This window comes from Salmo salar, chromosome ssa09 (genome assembly GCF_905237065.1).
Source record: "Salmo salar chromosome ssa09, Ssal_v3.1, whole genome shotgun sequence".
NCBI lineage: Eukaryota > Metazoa > Chordata > Actinopteri > Salmoniformes > Salmonidae > Salmo > Salmo salar.
This window is the reverse complement of record NC_059450.1, coordinates 10,107,497-10,134,878: the sequence shown is the minus strand read 5'-3', so window position 1 is coordinate 10,134,878 and position 27,382 is coordinate 10,107,497. Positions and strand designations below refer to the sequence as shown.

Sequence of the window (27,382 nt, the reverse complement as noted above, 5' to 3'; positions counted from 1 at the left end):
ATGTGTACAAATAAAACATTTAAAGCTGAAATGTAATGAGTCAAATATTTAACCCTTGTTATGGCAAGCCTAAAGAAGTTCAGGAGTAAAAGTTTGCTTAAGAAGTCACATAATATGTTGCATGGACTCTGTGTGCAATAATAGTTTTAACATGATTTTTTGACTGACTAACTCATCTCTATGCCCCACACATACAAATATCTGTAAGTGTCACGGTTGTCGTAGGGTAGAGACCAAGACGCAGCGGGAAAATATATACTCATCTTCTTTTTATTTGGTGAAGAAGGAAAACACAATAAACGTATACAAAACACAAACGAACTGGACAGTCTTGTCAGGCATACACAGCTAAACAAGCACAATCTCCCACAAAAACCCATGAAAAACAAACTCCTAATTATAGGACCCTCAATCAGAGGCAACAATAACCAGCTGCCTCCAATTGAAGGTCCAACCCCAATTAACTACACATAGAAATACAAAAGACTAGATAGAAAATATACTAACATAGAACATAGACTAACAAACCCCGAACCACATAAACCAAACACCCCTCTACCTAAATAGATAGCTAATAAACCCCGAACCACTTAAATCAAATACCCTTTCTACATAGATACACCACTAAACCTAGAAACACTCTACACAAAATAACCCTCTATATAAACACATAACCAAAAACATGTACAACAAATAGCCTCTGCCACGTCCTGACCAAACTACAATAACAAATAGGCCCTTTACTGGTCAGGACGTGACAGTAAGGTCCCTGTCGATCAGTGCATTTCAAACACAAATTCAACTACTAAGACGCAAGAGGTTTTCCAATGCCTCGCAAAGCAGGGCACCTATTAGTAGATGGATAAAAATACAAAAAGCAGACATTGAATATCCCTTTGAGCATGGTGAAATTATAAATTACATTTTGGATGGTTTATAAATACACCCAGTCATTACAAAGGCATCCTTCCTAACTCAATTGCCGGAGAAGAAGGAAACCGCTCAGGGATTTCACCATGAGGCCAATGGTGACTTTACAATGTTGTTGAACCATCCTCAGTTTTCTCCTATCACAGCCATTAAATTCTGTAACTGTTTTAGTTACTCCACAATAGTGAATTAAATGACAGAGAAAAGGAAGGAAGCCTGTACAGAATAAAAAAGAATATTCCAAAACATGCATTCTGTTCGCAATAAGGCACTAAAGTGAAACAGAAAAAAATGTGGCAAGAAAATGTATTTTATGTTCTGAATACAAAGTGCTATGTTTGGGGCAAATCCAACACAACACATCACTGAGTACCACTATTCATAGTTTCAAGCACGGTGGTGGCTGCATTATGTTATGGGTATGCTTGTCATCGATAAGGACTAGGGAGTCTTTTTTAGGATAAAAAGAAAGGGAATAGAGGTAAGCATAGGCAAAATCCTAGACGAAAACCTGGTTCAGTATGCATTCCAACAGACACTGGGAGACAAATTCACCTTTCAGCAGGGAAATAACCAAAAACACAAGGCCAAATATACACTTGAGTTGCTTACCAAGACAGCACGGAATGTTCCTGAGTAACAAAGTTATAGTTTTGACCTAAATCGGCTTGAAAACCTATAGCAAGACATGAACATGGCAGTCTAGCAATGATCAACAACCAACTTAGCAGAGCTTGAAGAATTTAAAAAAGAATAATGTGCAAATGTTGTACAATCCAGGTGTGCAAAGCTCTTAGAGACTTACCCAGAAAGACTTACAGCTGTAATCGCTGCCAAAGTTGATTCTAACATGTATTGACTCAGGGTTGTGAAGGCTTAAGTAAATTAGATATTTCTGTATTTCATTTTTATTAAGTTTGCAAAACATTTCTAAAATCATGTTTTCACTTTGTGATTATGGGGTATTGTGTGTAGATGGGTAAGGACACATATATTTAATCCATTTCGAATTCAGGCTGCAACACAACAAATTGTCTAATAAGTCAAGGGAATACTTTCTGAAAGCACTGTATATGTATGATCCCTATTCATCAACCAACAGAGCAATCATGTCATGTATTTTACAGTACATTTTTGTTTATACTGAAGTAACCCAACAGAGTATATTTCATGTGGGTTTTTAGTTGAATGAGAACTTTATTCTCAACCTCTGTTGCTGCCAACAGAATTTCTACATGTATGCTATTGATCATACTGCTCAACCTTCAAGTCACGTGTATTTCTGAAAGTCTTACTTTTCTCCCTAAGGATGAGAAGTCAAGAGTGATGCTTATGCTGTTGTTATTACACACATAAATCCATATCAGATTTGACATAGGTCTATCAATAACTGATAGGACGCTTTCCCTCTTGCTTCAATATTTGCTTACAAATGAAATAGTGAAGATAACATGACATTTTTATAACGTCATTTTTATAACGTCATGAATACCTAGGATAGGATAAAGTAATCCTTCTAACCCCCCCCCCTTAAAAGATTTAGATGCACTATTGTAAAGTGGTTGTTCCACTGGATATCATAAGGTGAATGCACCAATTTGTAAGTCGCTCTGGATAAGAGCGTCTGCTAAATGACTTAAATGTAAATGTAATGCTTTAGAACATATTTCAGTTTGCCCGGTAAACAGCAATGATAAACAGCTGTTGAATGGATGCAAGCAGTGGTGCGCGTTCTATTCGCTTACCTCTTGGAATGTAATACTTTCTATTCTAGGATGAGATGTTGTCTTTTAGCTCAGATGGGGGACTCTGAATCAGGCATTGAGAGGGAGCAAACTGGCCTGTAGGCACTAGGCAGGCACACATGCTGAGAGGGCCGTCTCTGGTTACCAACACCATTTCTAAGAGGAGGTGCAATCTCCCCAATCACATTGCTCAGTTTGCTGGAGACTGATTTTCAATTTCTTAAAGCTACGGTGTCCTTATAGGCACAGTATGCAAGTAACAGGAGAACTAGGTTAGGAAGAACATATATACTGAGTGTTCAAAAGATTAGGAACACCTCTTTCCGTGACAGACTAACTAGGTGAATCCAGCTATGATCACTCATTGATTTCACATGTTAAATCCACTTCAATCATTGTAGATGAAGGGGAGGAGACAGGTTAAAGAAGGATTTTTAAGGCTTGAGACAACTGAGACATGTATTGTGAATGGGTGAATGGGCAAGACAAAAGATGCAACAGCCTTTGAGCGGAGTATGGTAGTAGGTGTCAGGCGCACCGGTTTGAGTGTGTCAAGAACTGCAACGCTGCTGGGTTATTCACGCTTAACTGTTTCCCGTGTGTATCAAGAATTGACCACCCCAAGGGCATCCAGCCAACTTGTCACAACTGTGGGAAGCATTGGAGTCAACATGGAATGCTTTCTACACCTTGTAGAGTCCATGCCCCGACGAATTGAGGCTGTTCTGACGGCAAAAAGGGGTGCAAATCAATATTGGGAAGGTGTTCCTACTGTTTTGTACACTCAATGTAGATTGCAACATATTTCAAGACTGTAGTTTGTATGAATACCTGTTCGTTTTATTCAATGCGATTTTATAGTTTGAATCCATTTCAGTTGAGTTTGGCCAATATGCAATTTTGTTATGTACTCATCATTACTATTCCTATGCAATATGTATATACTAAGCAATATTGTTGTTGTTCCCATGCAATATAATTTATATGTTTTCTGTGGCAACAAAGAGGTCTGTTCTAACAAAAATACGCATCTAACATTTTCTGTCATGACACCTTTTCATGATCAACAAAGGAGCACGTGTTACATAATGTATTATTCACAAACTGAAAGGACCGTTGATGGTGGTATGTACTTGTTTATTAAAAGATGAGTCAAAGAGAGATTCACACTTGGAATGTGAAATAACTACTGCCATGAACCTTTTAATATTTTCCTGGCATATAATTAAGTCATATTCCAAACATTGTATTCAAACAGACTTCATATGTAAGACCCACATAAAAATAAACAATATCTTTCTGAAGTGCAAGAAACATAAATACAGGTTTATGGTTAATGTTTAAGAAAAGAAGGCAGTCTTCAGTTTAAAATAAAACGTTTCATTTCATGAAACAGGACTATGGAATGTTCTTTTTTGCTTTCTTGTTTGACTTTTGCCAGACCACCCACATAAAAGTATGCCACTTGCAGTACTTCTACTTTTTTCCTTCCAGAAGTTTGGGGTTTTACAGTTTGGTTGAGATATGTTTTGGATATGCCCAATATGCAAACTAGTGGGTCAAATAAAATTCAAATTGTGATCTTTGTTTTTTCTTTTAAATGTATCACACCACATGGCCATATTAAGTCATTTTGTATCAGTTCCAGCTGATTTATTTATTTTCTGTCAAGGCAGACTTCCGCATCATGACAGATAATGATGTTGACAGTGCACAAGGCTGTTTTTCCATCACTTGCTACAAAAATGCAGATGGTCTGTATTTTAAGAGTATATATTGCACAAACAATGAGGGGGAAAAACAGTATGTGCCATAAAAAATACCAAAATCCAGTTTCACACCTGCGATTTGGGACCCATCCACATATCACGAGTATGATATACATAAACTCCTAACTTTACTATATTACAGTACATATACAATCTTGAAACTAGTCCCAGCACTGAGGTATGTTGTCCCCATGATGCCATTGTATCGTCTACAAATACTGAACAAATCTGCTCTACAACTGTACAAAACCTTAAAATCCACAAGGCATTTTGATGCAAGTTTTAATTTAACTTAATCCTTAAAACCAGGACTCCCTTGCATGCTAAAACAAATGATAAAGGGAAGAAGTGCCTGAAACTCACTGAAAGCACAGTAAGAACATTCCCTTTTAACTGTACAAAAATATGCCTGAAAATATCTTACTTTTCTTTTAAAAAGATGAGGTCTGTTATGTATCAAAATGTTTCCTCCACAACTGTATTCTGAAGAGGTTTAGGCTGCTTAATTTCAAATCAGGAGGTAAACGGAATCAGTTACAAAAAAAAACAACGTTTGCGGCATATAGAAATTACATAAAACCGTTGTAAAGTAACATCCTGAACGATGTCAGTTCACAGATTTTCTTTAGGTCAGTCCACAGTCCTACGTGTTCAGCTCCCTGCAGTTTTAAGAGGATAAGATGCATAGAAGTTCACAGATGTTTCCCTTTGTGGTCCGTTTTAGTTTAATAGTAATTGTAGACCTACAGAAAAATCCATAAAACCCTGTCATGCTGCCAGAAAAACGTCTGCAGACTTTTTTTTTGCTACAGTAGGCTACCAGCTTCATAAGCATCTAATTCCTCAAACCTCACCTCGTCTCCTCCCCCGGACCCCTAGAAACCACAGAGGAGGCAGGGCTATAGGAACAACTTGAACAGGACATCATTTCATTTATCATTCTCTGTTACTACTCGGATACTTTAAATTTAGTATGTGAACACCAAGTCAGAAAAGTTCGCCTCCAACCAGTCCCCTGCTATCATTTCACTGAGCTCTGGTGTGCAATAGTCTGGAAATTCAAAGTGAGAGCCCAGACTGCCCTCGCTGAAAGAGTCCAAATCTTTATCCACAAGAGAGAGGGAAAGATTTCCTGAATTCGTGTTTCCCAGCTCCTGCCCGTGAGCGCTGGGGGCGAAATTTAAACTGAAGTCAAAAAGCAAGTCGTCCGCGTCCTCACTGGAACTGGAAGATGTGGAAACTGACCTAGAAGATGCTGGTGAGACGGAAGCAGGGTACATTGTGCTCTGCTTAGTAATGTTTTTGAAATTGTAAAACAGTCTGTTCGGTGCCGCATTCCGTACTTCTTCATACATGCTGGTCCCCTCGGACTCAGCCGAGGAGCTCAAAGTTGGGCTCGCGGGAACTTTTGCTACATTATACAGCCTCATCTGCTCCTCGTCCTCCTGTTTAATCCGCATACCATAGGCCTCCTCGTATTCATCCGCGTCATCATCATCTGTGAGTTCACTTTTAACCGTCTTTGTAACTTTGGGGAACACACGGTCATCTCCGTAGCTGTGAGACGATTTAGATTGGGTCTTAGCCTTTATTTTTGAGCATTTCTTACCGGGAGTCTTTGCCATTTTGCTGCTAGATTTCTCTGGAAATGGTGCTGATAGTTTTGAACTGTCGAGCTTTGGCTTTTTCTTGGGTCTATACTTATAATCGGGATAATCAGCCATGTGTTTTAACCTGAGTCTCTCTGCTTCCCTGATGAAGGGAATCTTTTCACTGTCCTTTAGCATCTTCCATCGCTTTCCCAGCCTTTTGGAAATCTCTGCGTTATGCATGTCCGGAGACTGCTCCATGATCTTTCTTCTTTCAATTTTAGACCAAACCATAAATGCATTCATAGGTCTCTTTATATGACCGGTTGCTGTCTTGCACCAGTCTGGGTTTATCGGAACGGGGCTGCAAGCCATAAATTCGCTCTCCTCTGAATCTGTAGCCTCCCTTGACATGCTACCCTCCGTCTCGCTGTTGTCGGTGTGCTGCACCATGGTCTCTGTTTAAAGTTATCTTCCCCCAGACGTTGCAGTGTCTATAACAGCCCACTGCCAAGTCTTTGTATTCGCTTCGCCAACGTGTCCACGTCCTCTATGTCTCGAACTCTGTTCTCTTTTCCAGATTTACAAACTGCCTTCTTAACTAGTTATTAGCTTTTTCATGTCCATTACGTCATTGATAAGTGTCCAATCACGTCCCCTCCACTCCGCCCAACAGACTCCATACAGTCCCTTAACCCTTTAGACCGCCCTTGCTAGCTCCCATTGGAGGTGGGATTTGGAGGTAGGTAGTGTTGTACGGTGTCTGGACCCATGCTGCGCGAGACATGCATATTAAACACACACTTAGCTCACAGTGCCCGGAACATGAACATGCAATGAGGAGCGCAAATGATAAAACTCTCTCTCCATTTATGATTTTAGTCGTGCTGAAAGAAATGCATTCAGATTGTATAGCATGGAAAGAGTTGGAGATACGCACAGTAGCCTAGAAATAATGTATCCCGACTCACGCGCCTTGAAAATGTATCCGTTTACAGTTGTTGTTCCTTTTTTTCTTCTCTTAAATTGGATACACTGAAGGTGGCGCTTGGACGCTGTTGCAGCGCGCGGACTGGATACATTGTATCATCAGTGGCGTTTGGACCTCAGTAGCCTTTAGAGTAATTCAAAGTTATTAGGCTAAATGGCAACAACAGAATCACACGTTTTCAGGCCTTGTTAATCGCATGCAGCTGTTTAATAAGTGAATTAACTGAAATCTCATTAGTTCACCTGTTTTTAGGATAATTTGCTCTAATAATTCACACTATGATGAGCAATGTACTTTTTGTTGATTTTATAATAATAATATTTTTTTGAAACACTGTTTAGTAATCTAATATTAATCCATTTATACCCACTCAAAAAAAGTAAGATAATATTTCAATCAACCAACTGTATCTAATGTATTGTTATAAAGAGCGTCCTGTTGATGCTATTGCTCTTTAGCTCCGACACCATGCAACGTCTAGTCTCCCTCTCAATTCAATTTCAATTTATTAAGGGCTTTATTGGTATGGGAAATATGTTAACATTGCCAAAGCAAGTGAAGTAGATAATAAACAAAAGTGAAATAAACAATACAAATTTACGGTAAAGATTACACTCACAGAAGTTCCAAAATAATAAAGACATTTAAAATGTCATTATGTCTATATACAGTGTTGTAATGATGTGCAAATAGTTCTCTCTCCTTGTTGAGTTTGCTGTGTCAGGAGGCAGCAGTACAGCGTTGGTCTCCCTCCCTGCTACTGTTCAGATCAGACTGCACCCCCGTTGTCGGGCTCTGGGTGGCAGCCAGCAGTGCTATTGGAGGTTGGGGCCTGTTTTTTTCCCCCCCTCGCCCCCTAGAGGGCAATCACTTATCCTTTTGAAACCCTCCCCCACCCGCACCTTTCCCTTAGCTGGAACTTATAAAGTGTCACCACTGAGAGAGAGAGATAGAGATAGAGAGATGCTTTATCATGACCACCCTGTTTTCCACATTTTGTCTGTAAGGTCACTCCGTCGAGCAGTGAATTTCAACCACAGATTCAACCACAAAGACCAGGGAGGTTTTCCATTGCCTAGCAACGAAGGGGATGGGTAAAAAAAAGCAGACATTGAATATCCCTTTGACCGTGGTGAAGTTATTAATTACACTTTGGATACTGTATCAATACACCCAGTCACAACAACAGGCGTCCTTCCTAACTCAGCTGCTGGTGAGGAAGGAAACCTCTCAGATGATTTCACCATGAGGCCATTGGTAACTTTAAAACCGTTACAGAGTTTAATGGCTGTGATAGAAGAAAACTGAGGATGGATAAACAACATTGTAGTTACTCCACTATGGCAAGACTTGAAAATGCTTGTCTAGCAATGATCAAAACCATTTTGACAGAGCTTGAACATTTTTTAAAATATTATTGTAAATATTGTACAATCCAAAGACTGCTGCCAAGGTGATTCTAACATGTATTGACTCAGGGGTGTGAATGATATATTTCTGTATTTGATTTTCAATAAATTTGCAAACATTTCTAAAAACATATTTTCATCTTGTCATGATGGGGTATTTTGTGTACAAAACAAAATGTGTTCCAGATTATTTGGAAACGGTCGTCTTTCTGCTTTGTATGCGTTAGCCTACCTGTTGTTTTAAAAGCACATATTTGGGCGGAGAATCACGTGACAGTTAACTTGAATATTAAATTAACTTAAATATGATTAGACTGTAGTTTACTACAGTGTCTGTAAATAAATATTGATCATGGAAAGAAGAGGAGGGCGCTCAACCAACGTGAGTCGAAGTACAATCAAAACATTTTATCATCATTGAAAAGGAAAAGGCACATCGCGCACATAGGTTAGGCTACTGTGGTGAGCGAACATTGCGCCTTTTCATTTTCAATAAGTATTGACTACTCATTTATTTGTCTCTGCCTGCAAATCATCCTCCTAAAAGGTTGGCTATATCCTGTAAGCCTATGCAAAACGTAGGAAGTGTCGCTGTCATCATTCTTGCTGCTTCCAGTTCAGTAGCCATACCAGCGAGATCAGGTGCGCATGTGGCCTCAATTAAATAGAGTAGGGTACTGTATAGCCTATGCAGTGGCGGAGAAACAAGGGGCAGTTATCTTTGATCACCCATATTTCTCCATCTGAAAATCTTCCCACTCCTAAAGGTAGGCTACTGTATAAAAATAGCTCAAGAGAAAGTCCAAGTCTCTCCAACTCTGTTCTCTTCAAACTACATCTAGCATATTGGCTGATCTAGCCCAGTAATACAATATAAGGGCCATGTGAGAATCTCTGGTAATTTAACCTATTTATTTTTGCGCTTTTATATTGCATATATTGCCCAGAATTGCTGGGACCATGGCTGGCAAGTGAGCTGCGTCACATACACCTATAATAACATTGTGGGACTGTGGTTCGGTTTAGGACCAGTTCTTGCGTTAGCGGGTGTGAATCAGACAGAAAACCAGCTGGTGCGGGCGGGATGAAGAAATCGGTTTGGCCCAGACCTCTACTATGCACCATGACAGTGAAGCCTGTAACAATAGAGCTGTTTATTACTGTGTCAGTGTGAAAAGTAGGGAATTAGTTATGGAAACTGACAGATCGATAATGTTACTTTGCCATACTGACTAAGTTTCCAATTGGCTCATTCATCCACCTCCTCTCCCCTGTAACTATTCCCCAGGTCGTTGCTGTAAATGAGAACGTGTTCTCAGTTAACCTACCTGGTAAAATAACGGATAAATAAAATAAAAAATAAAACTAATAAAACTCACATTACACTGAAAACTAGTCAGAATATCAATATTCAATTGTTTGGCAGATGGTTTCATCGTTGATTCAGGTCTAGTGTGATTGAGGCAAAAATAATAGCTAACATTAGCCAATTTTTGGCCAGCTCTCTCAGCTCTCAACAACTGGCGAAAACTAGCCAATTTAATTTACTTCTGAAACTGGACCATACAAAGGCTACAAAACATTTCCATACAAACAACAGCTGTTAGATAGTAATAATAGCCACCTCATATCGCTATCTGACAGATAACTAGAGGCTAGAGCTGACCTGGCTGTGGTAGCTGCTAGCTAGCAAAGCTTATTCATTCACCTCAGTCTAGAGGGATGAAACATTAGGTAACGTTACATGTCAGTTACAATACTAGTTCAGCACTGCGAATAAACACTAGTTTTGTTTTTTTCTGTTAAGTTAAACAGCAGTTACCTTTCCAGCTACATCAGTCAACTAAATAGCAGCCAGTTTCTGCTCTGCTTGCTTTTACATCTCAGTGAAAGAGCGCAACACATACACACTGAACTATGCTCAACTCTCCCTTGCTGCTTCAGCCAGCCTTCCAGAAGCTTTGCCTTCACACAATCTGTCAGCCCACTCTATGGTGTCTGAGCAGTCCTAAATCCAGCCAGCTGAACACTCCAAACAGTCTACCTGACCGTTCTGAGGCATCCGCTTTAGCAAACAGCCTACCTGACCGCTCTGAGGCATCCGCATGGTCCTAAAGCCTACTGTTGCCACTTTTTGTATCATATTGCAATGATAAAATTGGGGGGGGGCAAAAGTGTAATTTCAGAATGTGGAGGGGACATGTTCCCCCGTCCCCAGTGAAAGTTGTGCCCCTGGTGAAAACCCATACTAAAACAAGGTTTTCAATATAACAGGTTCAATATTAATTCAAGTAGACCACATGTATTTTACATTGCATGAAGCCAATATTGAATCCATTCACATGCACACCATAAGCAGTTCCTCTCTCATTTCCTTCACCACAAGGCTGAAAAATGAGAGACATAGATCAAATATAATCACCCTGATACTATAGAAAGACTTCATCATGGAGTTCATCTCTGGACCCACAATGTACCAGGCCTGATGATGGTTTGCTACAGAACAGAGCATGAATCACAGCACTGCATAATGGCTAGCATGTAGGGCGGCCGGCCTTCTCATTAGCATGTCTCATTATTGGCTGTGAATGAGGTGCTGGTGTCAGCCCAGGCAGGGGCTATGACTCATCCCTGGGAGGGTCTCAGCGCCATTCATGGCTCAGTGAGATACCATAGGCAGGTAGACCCGGAGGAAGTGACTTACCCAGTAACAGTGACAAATACCATAATGATCAGTGAACCTATAAGGAAAGGACAGGTATACATCATAAACTATGCAGCTAGTGTTTTTTTTACCCATAAGAATTATTACATTTTATTGGTGATTTAAATTGTAATAGAAATAAAAGGGCGTGGGTAATTGTTAGCAGTGGTATAAAAAATACCCAAAAGCCGTACTTGAGTAAAAGTAAAGACACCTTACTGCAAAATGACTCAAATAAAAGTGAAAGTCATTAGAACATGACTTGATTAAATGTCTTAAAGTTCCTGAAATTAAATGTACTTAAGTATCAAAAGGAAAAGTATGAAAAGTAAGAGCCGTAAATCTATAAAGCAAAACAGCCAGACCTTTTATTTGGTTTGAGCTTGAGTTTTTCTGAAAGGTAACAGTCTTACGGATGCAAGAAGTGCTCAGATAAAAAAAAAAGAATGTGGATACTCAAATAGGCAACACTTGAAAATACATATCTTACAGACAAAATCAAATTATGCCTTAATAAAGGAATATAGCCAGTAAACGTAAGCAATATTTTTTTTAAATGTTGATGACGAGCTCACCACTGATGGAACTGTATTAGAAAGCAGTCTGTCACGTCATACCTTTGTAACAAGGACACCTATAACTTGTGAATTCTAAACATAAATTAACAAAACGCATAAGGCGTCCTTCTCCTTGGGCTTGCTAGCATTAAGCTGTCTTTAATTGAAGTTGAAGAATTTACTAATCATCTTCAGTAAAAGCTGGTTTTCAAAGTTTCTGGAATACAGCCTTGCTCTCCTTTGGCGGAAAACAAGTCCTGCAATACTGAACAGCCTTTCACAGGCAGCTGAGGCTGGTAAGGGTGTGTTCAGCCACAGAGACAGCTTACAGACTGCTGGGAAGGACTCGAGCAACTCCATATGATCAGCTGAACAGGCCAGGTTCAGCTGTTTGGTGCTTTCTTGTGCTTGAGACCTCTTCATGGCAGAGAAGAAGTCCTCCTCATCTGATGAACTGGTGCCATCATCTAGCTGCAGCAAGGGTTCTTCCATGTGGTCCTTGATGTAGTCCATTCCTGAAATACAAGGGAGATGACAATATACATCATGCAGTTATGTTTCTGTGAGTACATTAATCCATCCCCACCCCCATCTCCACCCCCCATCTATACAAATCAAGCAATAGGGCAGGTAGTCTAGTGGTTAGAGCGTTGGACTAATACCCGAAAGGTTGCAAGATCAAATCACCGAAATGACAAGGTTAAAAAAATATGTTGTTCTGCCCCTGAACAAGGCAGTTAACCCACTGTTCCTAGGCCGTCATTGCTATAACTTCAATTTCTCAAACATATGACTATTTTACACCATTTTAAAGACAAGACTCTCGTTAATCTAACCACATTGTCCGATTTCAAAAAGGCTTTACAGCGAAAGCAAAACATTAGATTATGTCAGGAGAGTACCCTGCCAAAAATAATCACACAGCCATTTTCTAAGCAAGCATATATGTCACAAAAACCAAAACCACAGCTAAATGCAGCACTAACCTTTCATGATCTTCATCAGATGACACTCCTAGGACATTATGTTATACAATACATGCATGTTTTGTTCAATGAAGTTCATATTTATATCAAAAAACAGCTTTTTACATTAGCATGTGATGTTCAGAACTAGCATACCCACTAAATTACTCATGATAAATGTTGACAAAATACATAACAATTATTTTAAGAATTATAGATACAGAACTCCTTTATGCAAATGCTATGTCAGATTTTAAAATAGCTTTTCGGCGAAAGCACATTTTGCAATATTCTGAGTACATAGCTCGGCCATCACAGGCTAGCTAATTTGACACCCACCAAGTTTGGGGCTCACTGAACTCAGAATTACTATTAGAAAAATTGGATTACCTTTGCTGTTTTTCGTCAGAATGCACTCCCAGGACTTCTACTTCAACAACAAATGTTGTTTTGGTTCCAAATAATCCGTAGTTATATCCAAATACCTCCGTTTTGTTCGTGCGTTCAGGTCACTATCCGAAGGGTAACGCGCGAGCGCATTTCGTGACAAAAGATTTCAAAATATTCCATTACCGTACTTAGAAGCATGTCAAACGCTGTTTAAAATCAATTTTTATGCTATTTTTCTCGTAAAATAGCGATAATATTCCAACCGGGCAACGTTGTATTCATTCAAAGGCTGAAAGAAAGAAATGGAGAAGTCTCGTGAACACGCATCTCAGTCTCACTGTCCCAGGGCTGACCACTTACAAACTCTGCTGCTGTACTTTGCCCAGAGACAGCAGACACCCCATTCCACTTTCTAGCGGCTTTAGAGAGCCAATGGAAGCCTTAGAAAGTGTCACGTTACATCACAGATGCTGTATTTTTGATAGAGATGCAACAGAAGGACAACAAATTGTCAGACAGGGCACTTCCTGTATGGATTCTTCTCAGGTTTTGGCCTGCCATATGAGTTCTGTTATACTCACAGACACCATTCAAACAGTTTTAGAAATTTTAGAGTGTTTTCTATCCTAATCTACTAATTATATGCATATTCTCATTTCTGGCCAAGAGTAGTAACCAGTTTAAATCGGGTACGTTTTTTATCCGGCCATGAAAATACTGCCCCCTAGCCCCAACAGGTTAATTTCTTGTTAATCTAACCGCACTGTCCAATTTACGGTAGCTATTACAGTGAAAAAATACCATGCTATTGTTTGAGGAGAGTGCACAACAACAAAAAACTTTCATCACGGCAACTGGTTTGATACATTCACCTCTGAAGGTAAATAATGTACTTACATTCAGTAATCTTGCTCTGATTTGTCATCCTGGGGTTCCCAGAGATAAAATGTAGCATAGTTTTATTTGATAAAATCCATTTTTATATTCAAATGTAGGAACTGGGTTCTACAGTTTGAACCCCTGCTATGTCTGCCTCCCCCTCCCCCCTATCTAGATGTGTGAAGGTTAGTGACTTTTCTGTAGGGAAGCTAATTATCCATAATTTATGACATTCCTGGGAGTGTGTAAAAAATGTGTTTTATTACCATATCATTTTTGTATGTCCTCTATAGTTATGTGCTTGAAAATGTATCAATTGACGAATTGACCACATTTGGGCAGACTTGATACAACATTTTGAACAGTAATGCAATGGTTCATTGGATCAGTCTAAAACGTTGCACATACACTGCTGCCATCTAGTGGCCAAAATCTAAATTGTGCCTTGCGTTTGAAAGATGATTGGAAAAAAATATCTTTGTATTATCTTTTACCAGATCTAATGTGTTATATTCTACTACATTGATTTAACATTTCACAAACACTTCAAAGTGTTTCCTTTCAAATGGTATCAAGAATATGCATATCCTTGCTTCAGGTCCTGAGCTACAAGCAGTTAGATTTGGGTATGTAATTGATAAGGGAATTTATATGTTTAAAGTAATGACTAAAGGATTCCACCCTGAAATCATATAATTGTATGAAATGTGTTAGTAGTTATAATTCCATAATATGTGTGACTAGACCATTGTGTTGCTGTGTAGTGGTGTGAGAGTTGAGAGAACAAAGGCCAACAGGAAAGAGGCTCCTTCCAAGGTCCCTCTTATCTGGGGAGGAAAGGAACGGCGAGAAACTGCCAGGCGGGTAGAAAAGTGATAAACTATGTGTGTGTGTGTGTGTGTGTGTGTGTGTGTGTGTGTGTGTGTGTGTGTGTGTGTGTGTGTGTGTGTGTGTGTGTGTGTGTGTGTGTGTGTGTGTATATATGGGGGGGTTATAAAGACTGCTCACATTTTTGGTTGTCTTTAGAACGTTCTCTGAATAAAGCTTACGAACCTTTTGCAGAATCTGAGTCTTTTCCTGATTATTATTAAACCCAGGGTCTTACAAACCTCGGGGATTGGTCAATGCTTAAATAATTGTTTAGTTATCATCAATGGGATTGAAAATACTCGTGATAGTAATTTTAGGCAACATTTTTTAAAAAAGGGTCCGATCCTTAACCTCTCGGGCTAGGCGGGACGAATTCGTCCCACCTACGTAACAGCCACTTGCAGCCTGTGGCGCGATTTTCAAAAAGTTAAAAATCCTATTACTTCAATTTCTCAAACATATGACTATTTTACAGCTATTTAAGACAAGACTCTCGTTAATCTAACCACACTGTCCGATTTCAAAAAGGCTTTACAACGAAAGCAAAACATTAGATTATGTCAGCAGAGTACCAAGCCAGAAATAATCAGACACCCATTTTTCAAGCCAGCATATAATGTCACCAAAACCCAGAAGACAGCTAAATGCAGCACTCACCTTTGATGATCTTCATCAGATGACAACCCTAGGACATTATGTTATACAATACATGCATGTTTTGTTCAATCAAGTTCATATTTATATCAAAAACCAGCTTTTTACATTAGCATGTGACGTTCAGAACTAGCATACTTCCGGGGAATTCGCTAACATTTTACTAAATTACTCACGATAAACGTTCACAAAAAGCATAACAATTATTTTAAGAATTATAGATACAGACCTCCTCTATGTACTCGATATGTCCGATTTTAAAATAGCTTTTGGTGAAAGCACATTTTGCAATATTCTAAGTACATAGCCCAGGCATCACGGGCTCGCTATTTAGACACCCGGCAAGTTTAGCACTCACCATAATCATATTTACTATTATAAAAGTTTGATTACCTTTTGTTGTCTTCGTCAGAATGCACACCCAGGACTGCTACTTCAATAACAAATGTTGGTTTGGTCCAAAATAATCCATCGTTATATCCGAATAGCGGCGTTTTTGTTCGTATGCGTTCCAGACACTATCCGAAATAGTAAAGAAGTGTCGCGCGCATGGCGCAATTCGTGACAATAAAATTCTAAATATTCAATTACCGTACTTCGAAGCATGTCAACCGCTGTTTAAAACCAATTTTTATGCCATTTATCTCGTAGAAAAGCGATAATATTCCGACCGGGAATCTGCAATAAACTAAACAGCCGAATTAAAATACTCCACGGGGGCTAATCGCGCACGCGCCTCACTCCATTGTCACCTAATGGGACACTTGAATAAGATGATAATCTGTTTCAGCCTGAGGCTGCCTCGTCAACCTTCATGATTTTCCCGCGTCCTGAGAGCCTATTGGAGCCCTGGGAATTGTCACGTTACAGCTAAGATCCTTACTTTTCAATAAACAGATGCAAGACGCACGACTCCTTGTCAGACAGGCCGCTTCCTGCGAGAAACCTTGTCAGGTTTTTGCCTGCCATAGGAGTTCTGTTATACTCACAGACACCATTCAAACAGTTTTAGAAACTTCAGGGTGTTTTCTATCCAAACCTGAACAATAATATGCATATTCTAGCTTCTGAGTTGGTGTAGGAGGCAGTTAAAAATGGGCACATATTTTTTCCAAAATTCTCAATACTGCCCCCTAGCCCAAACAGGTTAACCTCTTGACGGTCGCCTTGGATAGGGGGCGCCACAGCGCATTTTGAAAAAAAATCGAGCCCATTTTAAACGGCCTACTACTCAAACTCAGAAGCTAGGATATGCATATAATTAATACTTGTGAATAGAAAACACCCGAAAGTTTCTAAAACTGTTTGAATGGTGTCTGTGAGTATAACAGAACTCATATGGCAGTCAAAACCCTGAGACAGATCGAAACAGGAAGTGGAATTCTGAATTGCGAACTCAACTTCATCACGTTGCCTATTAATCACACCGTGAGCTATGGTTCATTGAGCACTTCCTATTGCTTCCACTAGATGTCCCCAGTCTTTACAAAGTGATTTGAGTCTCCTACTGTGAAAACTGACAGAATGACACGCTGTGGAACGTGGTCACACGGAGAGGGCCATCACAATTATGACGCCGGCGCCCCTGGTTACCCTCCCCTTTCGAAACGTTTTGAAACACAATGCAATCGTTCCCCTCGATTCTTATTGGAGCTCTGGTTGAAAAAGCCCCTAAAGATTTATGTTATACAACGTTTGACATGTTTGAACGAACCTAAATAAATCTTTTGTTGAAAGAGTAGCCCCGCGCACGTCAGAACTTTTGGTGCAGCCTTCAGAACGCGCTAACAACAACAAGCTATTGGAACATAAAGGATGAACTTTTTCGAAAGAAAATACATTTGTTGTGGACCTGGGATTCCTGGAAGTGCCTAAGGATGAAGATAATCAAAGGTAAGGGATTATTGACAATAGTATACAAGACTAGATTTGATATGCGATTGTTCCAAGATGGCTAGCTTATTGCTATTGCTAGCCTATTGTTCTGAGTATCGCATCCCCTTTTATCGCAAAGTGTGATTACCCAGTAAAGTTATTTTTAAATCTGGCATTACAGGTGCTTTCAAGAGATATTCATCTATAAATCTTAGAATGACAATATTACATTTTAAAAATGTTTTCGAATAGTAATTTAGTAAATTGTAGCGCTGTTTCATCGGATGCATTTGAGGGAAAATAGTTAGTCAATGTTACGCACCGATGTAAAATGCTGTTTTTATATATAAATATGAACTTTATCGAACAAAAGAATGCATGTATTGTGTAACATGATGTCCTAGGTGTGTCATCTGATGAAGATTGTCAAAGGTTAGTGCTGCATTTAGCTGTTTTTTGGTTATTTGTGATGCATGTGGTTGGTCGGAAAATGGCTATGTGGCTACTTTTACGATATACTCCTTTAACATAATCTAATGTTTTGCTTTTGCTGTAAAGCCTTTTTGAAATCGGACAACGTGGTTCGATTCAGGAGAGGTGTATCTATAAAACGATATAATTTGAAAAAAAATTTGAAAAAGAAAAGTATTACTTTTTGTTATGCTAATGGCGATAGGATTTTTCGCTGGATGTCCGTCCCGCATACGGGATGGAGGCCGCACAGGGGTTAAGAGGTGGTATTTGTAAGTCGCTCTGGATAAGAGCATCTGCTAAATGACGTAAATGTAAATGTAAATGTGGTATACATGCTTTCTCTGAAATAATAATAAAAGGAAAAGAGAAAGACAGTTACTTAGCTAGATAACTACCATCACCAAATTCTTAAGGGATAGGATCCTAATTTTAAAGCTATGAACAATATTATTTAAGTGAGAGATTGTGACCACCATTTAATATTACAACGAGAAAAAACAATGTTAATTGATCTAGCTAGTAGGTTACGTCAATACCTTAAGTCTACAGTAATTATCTAGGTAAGAAGAACAACTGTATCAACAAACACAAGGAATAAAATGGCTAGCTAACTAGCTAAACTAGTGGGTGTTAGCTAAAATTCAAAACCTAATGTTAGCTAGCTAGCTTGACCAGGTGTGTTTAGAGAAAAAGGTATTTGGCTAGACTAACATTAGCTGACACAAATGTGCACAGACTCGGAAGCTTTGTTAGCTAATGCAATTTAACTGAACTGACGTGAGCTAACTAGTAGTTTCCGATTTCCAAATTCGTAAACTACTAGTTAGCTCACGTCAGTTTAGTTAGATTGCGTTAGTTAACAAAGCTTCTGAATCTGGGCACATTTTAGCCAGATAAAGTAATGTAAGGTAGTTATTCAACTATTTAGGTATAGGATTAGCTAGCATCAACTAACACTGCTTGTTGCATTAGCAAATGTGGGCTAGTTAGCTAGGTTAGCTAATGTTAGCTAGCATGCTAATATATGTATCACTAGCTAGCATACTAACGCTATTCTAGCTAGCTAGCAAGCTAACAGTAGGCTTACCTAGATGTGTTTTTTTAGATTCTATGGCGAGTTCTTGAACGCTAGTATTTCCAGAATTTTTGGTAAACATGTCTTCATTCCGAGAAAATAAAACATTTATTTTAGGTACAGCCAAGGGTGTTCGTCCTCATCAGTAGGTGATGGTAGAGCGATGTCGGACATGATTGTGCGAATGAGTAGATGACTGTTTTGTAGGTGACAGGCTCCGGGTGGGTGTGGTTTACACATTAGGACCCTTGGATTTGCCCAAGCATATGAGGATTGGCTCAACTCTGCTTGCATGTCGTCGCCTGCTGCCTATCAAAACAAGTTCACCCATCAGAGCGCAGACTAGCAGACGTTGCTTGCATCTTTTTTCCAACATGACTCGTTTTTTTCCTTCCAGCTTCAGATTGATTTGATTTTGTAGTGGGTAATGAAGTTATCAGGGGAAATGTACCGGAGTAAAAGTATACTTTTAATTTTTTTAATTTTTTTAAATACTGTCAAGTAAAAGTCGATAGAAAAAGAAATAGTAAAGTAAAGATACCCTAAAAAAGTACTTAAGTACAGTAACAAAGTATTTCTACTTCTGATAGTTACAATAAAAAATCTATAAAGCTGTTTCTCACTACATGATTTCCAGCACCTGAAGTTGAATATTTATTTGTCGCTTTCGTGTTCAGGAGGGAGACAACTAGAGCGTTTTTATTCCAAAGCAATGGAGTATTGAATAAAGTGAACGTTTTCGTGTAGGAACACTGAAAGCTTATTTTTTTTCAAGATAATTTCATTTTCCCACAAGCTTATCTAAAAGGCCCCAGAAGCAGCTGCTGCTCTCACAATGGAGCAGTGGAGCATTGGATCAATACTAACCCTGACAAGGGGCTATCTGATGCTCACAATGCACAGGATCCATCTCCTCTGCATAGCGTCCAGACAGGTATGTGCTTCTGTCAGCCTCTATCTGATGGGTTCACAATGGACGTGGTGGAGGTGGGTGGAAGAGAGTTGTTTTGGTGGCATATACAGATGCAAATTAACTTCACACTTGACAGACTCATTCTCAAAGGGTAGAGTATTTATTTCTGTGTGTGGTGTGAATTGTTTGTTTTCAGGACAATACAATGGAGTCACTTAATGGTAATCTGATGGTATGCATGAGTCTCAGGGAGATAGTCCTCTGAGGATAGTCATGTCTATGAAAACTGCTGATACACACCTTTAAGGACAATGTTAATTACTGTAGTAAGTTACCCCTCCTGCCTCGGGTTCACACAGGAATTCAGACTTTTTTCATGGTGTTTGTTGCTTTAAGTGACAATTAATTGTATTAATTGACGCTGTATTTACAACTACTAAACAAAATGCCTTACCTTTACGGAAAGAAGGGGTTCTTCACATTACTTTGTCCTGTCTAGTTGTTTCAAGGTGTAAGATGATACTAAAACAGGCCATACCAGCTGCCAAACATAAATTCCACTGTCTGTCACTGTGGTTGGTTGAATTACTTACAAACCAGTACACAATGTTTTCCTCAGTCTCACTCCAGATAATAGAGAAACCGCTCACTATGAGATGGATTTCAGTGAAGTTTTGGTTCTTTTTGAAATACTAGTTTCGATGTCTCACAATGAGATTTGTTCAGTGGATCACTGATGGGTCGAAGAACCAATCACACAATGTCTGTGGGAGACAAACAGGTCTAGTGGCAAATGAGGTGTGCCTAGGGCTGTGGCGTTCATGACATTTTGTCAGCCGGTTATTGTCACGCAAAAGACTGCCGGTCTCATGGTAATTGTCCGTTAACGAACATAAACACGTTTAGCATCTCCAGGCCTTCACAAAAACAAGCTCTTTGGAACATCTACAATAAAAAAAAGTCTAATGAATCAATTTAATATACACCATCACAATAAATCCATTATTTATTTTAGTCAGGTCTAAATAAACATTATGATATGAAGAAAATGGATTTCAGAAGAACAGAATATTTGGCCTACTGTAGTCCTATGTTATCTGGCTATGCTCCATTCCATAGTCTGTAGGCTTGTTCATTTAGCTGACAAGTTATGCTTAGTCCTGTTCCATTATTTTATTTTATCTGATGTTATAGTAAGAAGAATATAATTGAACTTAGCTGAATAAAATACAAAGGATATTTTTCCCGTTACAGAGCGAGTGTGTCACGCCCTGGGCATAGAGAGGGTTTTGTTCTCTATTTTGGTTAGGCCAGGGTGTGACTAGGGTGGACATTCTATGTGCCCTTTTCTATGTTTTGTGTATTTCTTTATTTTGGCCGGGTATGGTTCTCAATCAGGGACAGCTGTCTATTGTTGTGTCTGATTGGGAACCATACTTAGGTAGCCTTCTCCCACAGGGTTTTTGTGGGTAGTTCATTTCTGTTTAGTGTTTTCACCTTACGGAACTGTTTCAGTATTCTCTTTGTTATTTTTTGTTTTAGTGTTCAGTTATTAAAATAAGCATGAACACTTAACACGCTGCGTTTTGGTCCGATGATTCATCTTCTTCAGACGACAAATGATGTTACAGAACTACCCACCACCAACGGACCAAGCAGCGTGGTATGGAGGAGCAGAGGGTTCAGGACTCCTGGACTTGGGAGGAGATTTTGGACGGAAAGGGACCCTGGAGACAGGCTGGGGAGTATCGCCGCCCGAAGGAGGAACTAGGCAGCGAAAACTGAGAGGCGGTGATATGAGGCAAGGCAGCGCAGCAGGCACAAGAGGCAGCCCCCCCGCACACGGGGAGATTGGCGGAGTCAGGCGGTAGACCTGAGCCAACTCCCCGTGCTTACCGGAAGCAGCGTGGTACTGGTTAGGCACCGTGTTATGTGGTGAGGCGCACAGTGTCTCCAGTACGCGCTCATAGCCCGGAGGTGCTATATGCCAGCCCTCCGCAAGTGCCATGTGAGAGTGGGCATTCAGCCAGGGTGGATTGTGCCAGCTCAGCGCGTCTGGTCTCCAGTGCGCCGTTTCGGCCCAGGGTATCCTGTGCCGGCTCTGCGTACTGTGTCGCCCGTGCCGGGCGAAAGTGGGCATTCAGCCTGGAAGAGTGGTATCAAGCCTACGCACCAGATCTCCAGTGCTCCCCCACAGCCCGGTCTATCCTGTGCCTCCTCCATGGACCAGGCCTCCAGTAGGTCTCCCCAGCCTGGTGAGTCCTGTGCCTGCTCCCAGAGCCAGGCCTCCTGCATGTCTCCCCAGCCTGGTGAGTCCTGTGCCTGCTCCTAGAGCCAGGCCTCCTGCATGTCTCCCCAGCCTGCCTGGTGAGTCATGTGCCTGCTCCCAGAGCCAGGCCTCCGGCATGTCTCCCCAGCCTGGTGAGTCCTGTGCCTGTCCGGAGCTGCCAGAGTTGCCCGCCTATCCGGAGCTGCCAGAGTCGCCCGCCTGTCCGGAGCTGCCAGAGTCGCCCGCCTGTCCGGAGCAGCCAGAGTCGCCCACCTGTCCGGAGCGGTCAGAGTCGCCCGCCTGTCTGGAGCGGCCAGAGTCGTCCACCTGTCCGGAGTGACTCTGCTCTTGTAGCTGAATGAAAGCAAGTCCTCGCAGCACTGTTCCAACATCTGCGAGCTCAAGAAAGGAATAAAGGAGAGAGAGGGGAGATGGAAATGCATGGTGGTGAGATATTCTGTATAGCTGAAGGTAATGTGTCATTCAATTAATAATGAAAATATAATATACTAGGCTCTTCAAAATCAAATACAAATGTACTTATTTTAGGCTAACTGTAAGCACAGTCAATGAACAAACAGTATCGCCTAAGGACATATGTTCACTCCCAGACTGATGGATAGATATTTTGGAGCGTAGCATAAGGTAACCAGTCCATGCAGTATGCATAATAATGCAGGCAATTATTCTAATTTGTTTAGCTTTGGAGTATAGGCTAGCCACTAGATCAATTATGTACCAAATCAGTTTTGTTTTATGTTTTTTCTGCCATGCGTAATATGCAGTAGGTTATGTATTGCATAACGGCACAATCAAAATATATGACATTTGAAGTCGGAAGTTTACATACACTTCGGTTGGAGTCATTAAAACTCGTTTTTCAACCACTCCACAAATTTCTTGTTAACAAACTATAGTTTTGGCAAGTCGGTTAGGATATCTACTTTGAGCATGACACAGGTAATTTTTCCAACAATTGTTTACAGACAGATTATTTCACTTATAATTTACTGTGTCACAATTCCAGTGGGTCAAAAGTTAACATACAAAACATTGACTGTGCCTTTAAACAGCTTGGAAAATTCAAGAAAATTATATCATGGCTTTAGAAGCTTCTGATAGGCTAATTGACATCATTTGAGTCAATTGGAGGTGTACCTGTGGATGTATTTCAAGGCCTACCTTCAAACTCAGTGCCTCGTTGCTTGACGTCATAGGAAAATCAAATGAAATCAGCCAAGACCTCAGAAAATGATTGTAGACCTCCACAAGTCTGGTTCATCCTTGGGAGCAATTTTCAAATGCCTGAAGGTACCACGTTCATCTGTACAAACAATAGTATGCAAGTATAAACACCATGGGACCACGCAGCCGCCATACCGCTCAGGAAGGAGACACGTTCTGTCTCCTAGAGATGAACGTACTGTGGTGCGAAAAGTGCAACTCAATCCCAGAACAACAGAAAAGGACCTTGTGAAGATGCTGGAGGAAACAGGTACAAAATCATCTATATCCACAGTAAAACGAGTCCTATATCGACATAACCTGAAAAGCCACTCAGCAAGGAAGAAGCCACTGCTCCAAAACTGCCATAAAAAAGCCAGACTACGGTTTGCAGCTGCACATGGGGACAAAGATCGTACTTTTTAGAGAAATGTCCTCTGGTCTGATGAAACAAAAATAGAACTGTTTGGCAATAATGACCATCGTTATGTTTGGAGGCAAAAGGGGGACGCTTGCAAGCTGAAGAACACCATCCCAACTGTGAAGCACGGGGGTGGCAGCATCATGTTGTGCTGGTGCTTTGCTGCAGGAGGGACTGGTGCACTTCACAAAATAGATGGCATCATTAGCAAGGAAAATAATGTGGATATATTGAAGCAACATCTCAAGACATCAGTCAGGAAGTTAAAGCTTGGTCGCAAATGGGTCTTCCAAATGGACAATGACACCAAGCATACTTCCAAAGTTGTGGCAAAATGACTTAAGGACAACAAAGTCAAGGTATTGGAGTGGCCATCACAAAGCCCTGACTTCAATCCTATAGAACATTTGTGGGCAGAACTGAAAAAGCGTGTGCGAGCAAGGAGGTCTACAACCTGACTCAGTTACACCAGCTCTGTCAGGAGGAATGTGCCGAAATTCACCCAACTTATTGTGGGCTACTCGAAACGTTTGACCCAAGTTAAACAATTTAAAGGCAATGCTACCAAATACTAATTGAGTGTATGTAAACGTCTGACCCACTGGGAATGTGATGAAATAAATAAAAGCTGAAATAAATCATTCTCTCTTCTATCATTCTGATATTTCACTTTTTTTTAAATAAAGTGGTGATCCTAACTGACCTAAGACAGGGCATTTTTTACTAGCATTAAATGTCAGGAATTGTGAAAAACTGAGTTTTAATGTATTTGGCTAATGTGTATGTGAACTTCTGACTTCAGCTGTATATTTTTTTAATGTCGGGCTTGGGCTCATAAGCCTATGCATATGCATAAGCTCTAATATGCATATGAGTGATTTTAATTAATCATCACCTTAGAAAGGCTGTCCATTTTGTTGTGTTAGTCTTTGAAACAACATACACAACAACTATGTTTTACACTGTTTCAGACTGCTGTTGACCATCTTTCTTTAAATTGTTCATCAAGGTTCGTTGATTGGCCTACTGTTTTGATGATAAGTATTTGATATGAAATTTTGTTAGAGGGACAATAGAGGGACAATAGAGCCCTGAGTACCAGGCCATTAGGACGTGATGGAAGTAAGCAAGTTGGGTACTGTTAAAGTTGCGACAGTTCGTTTCTGGTATCAGAACAAAATAGTCAGCACATAGTAACTTCTGATTTAGCTGTACTTTAATTAATGCAAACACGTGTGTGGTAAATGGGTTGTTCGTATATACGGTCTCGCTGTTTTACCTCGCAGGGCAAACAGAGAAGAGAGCGACACATCCTATTGTTCTCGCTTTTATATTCTGACAGAGATAGTTCCCGCTCAATGCTGGCCTGTCAGAGGGAGGAGGAGCGTGGTTTAAACTTGCTCCTCCTAACGTCGGCGTGCAGGCTGGTCCCAGCCTAGTGACGCACTTCCTGTTGCCGGTTGTAGTTCTTCTTGTATTCAACAGTTGATTTACCCGTAATTTATGTACGTAGCATAGCTTCCGCAGTATATTATATAAGTTATGCATACAAATAGCCAGTTCAACCCTAACAGTACTACCAAATCATGTCCAGAGTGCACAAAAGGAGATTACCGGGACTCAACGGTCATGTGGAATTTTGCTGCTGTCATGACTCATGGTCACCGCAACAGCCCCTCTCCTTCTGCGTCACTTGCCCGCCCACTGGTCATTCTTGCCTCACTGAAGCTCTCCTCATCACAACTAAATCCTTGTCTTCCTACTAAACTGTTCTCTGTTGAGCTTTGAGGTTAAAGCTGCCGAACGTAAGACCTCAGCTCCCCTTTTTAAACTGTGCTGTGGCTTTTCAGTTCACCAAGCAGTGCTATTTGCAGAGTTAACTCCAGGTAAATGTTGCAATTCTTCATCCATTCCTGAACCTACTACCAAAAACAAGCTACCTATGGGCACTACCAAAACAAGTGATCCAATGATTCTGTCTCTTCATAGTAAAATCTGCAGAGCTGGTGTAACAGTACTCTTCTTGCATTGTGTACAATCATCGACAAGGACTCCAACTTGTAGCATAAGTCATGGAGATTTATTCTGATAGAAACAGCACAAAATTGCACGTCATACAGTGCATGGCTTACCATCCAACTCTGCACTCACGCACTGTACAAAATATACAACCCCCCCAGCAGACACAAGTTGCTAGCTAGCATTAGCTGGAATTCTCTACAACAAAATGCATAACAAATATGCACAAAAAAATGCTGCATCTTGTGTGTGATGTTCTAATAACATTTACAAACAAATCAATATAAATTGTATATTAAAATCATCACTTAGGAGTATAAAAATCACTTTAGACGTACAGTGCTTTGTAATCAACAACTTACCGCTGGTTTGGTGCTAGTTCACTGGGACGATTCTAACTTAAACATCCTCCGTCGTAAGCAAGCCACGCAAACCAGCCAATAAGATGCCTTGTTGAGTAGGTGAAGACAAGACAAGACAAGACAAAACTAAAACCAAAAACCCATTGGCTAAACAATAAAGTGGCAAGGGGAATCACCAATCAAGTCAAGTGTTATTTGTCACATGCGCCGAATACAACATGCTTACTTACAAGCCCTTAACCAACAATGCAGTGTTAAGAAAAAAATTGTTAAAGTATTTACTAAAATAAACTGAAGTAAAAAAGAAAGTAGCTGTCACGGGCTGGCTCGAGGAACAACAGGAGAGGTAGAGTCAGGCGCAGGAGACAGAGAGAGTTCGTGACCACACTTCTTTATTTGAAGCACTGTACGTGGTCGAGATGGTATAGGGGCGCAGCCCTGAAAGATTCTGCGGTGGTGTACATAAATAAAAGAAACCACTGGCAGAAGGAAAAAACTCAATACACGTTCTTTTACGAACACACAAAACCCGGACAAGCAACACAATCACGTACAACCACATACATCCTACGCTAACCTAAATAACCCCCCCTTACTAATGACTAACCCAAAACAGGTGCGTGCCTACCTAGACCTAACCAAACGAAAGTGAAACAAAAAGGGATCGATGGTAGCTAGTAGGCCGGAGCGCGCCGACGCCGGCCTCGAGGACGCCCCGGAGGGCGAGGCGCAGGGCGATCCGGATGGAGGCTGTGGAACTCCCGGATGAGCGCTGGGTCCAGTATGTCCTCCACCGGTACCCAGCACCTCTCCTCCGGGCCGTACCCCTCCCAGTCCACGAGGTACTGCAGGCCCCTCGCCCGGCGTCTGGAGTCCAAGATGGACCGGACTGTGTACGCCGGGGGCCCCCCGATGTCCAGGGGGGGTGGAGGGACCTCCCGTACCTCATTTTCCTGCAGCGGACCAGCTACCACCGGCCTGAGGAGAGACACATGAAACGAGGGGTTAATGCGATAATAAGAAGGAAGTTGTAATCTGTAACACACCTCGTTTATTCTCCTCAGGACTTTAAATGGCCCCACAAACCACGGACCCAGCTTCCGGCAGGGCCTCCGTCTGGCTCTGATGCCATGGCCCAAGGACCGGCTGATAACCCAACACACATTGAAATGGTGATATGTTGGTGGAGGAGTGGCGCAAAGAGTTCTGAGCCATTTCGGCCCATGGCACGAACCTTGCCCACTCCCCTGGCCGGTCCTGGCAGTAGGACCGCAGGAACCTGCCCACCTCCTGGTTTA

General features: G+C 40.8%; 1 protein-coding gene across 1 annotated transcript; it reads right to left on the bottom strand.

Moving 5' to 3' along the window:
• Positions 1-3,791: 3,791 nt before the first annotated feature.
• Positions 3,792-6,643, bottom strand: sox11a (SRY-box transcription factor 11a). The gene has a single exon (XM_014210188.2). The coding sequence runs from the start codon at positions 6,484-6,486 to the stop codon at positions 5,413-5,415; it is 1,074 nt and encodes a 357-aa protein (XP_014065663.2). The 5' UTR covers positions 6,487-6,643; the 3' UTR covers positions 3,792-5,412.
• Between the last annotated feature and the right edge of the window lie 20,739 nt (positions 6,644-27,382).

Coding starts and splice junctions, on each gene's coding strand:
- sox11a (XM_014210188.2), bottom strand. CDS start 6,486: ATGGTGCAGCACACCGACAACAGCGAGACGGAGGGTAGCATGTCAAGG.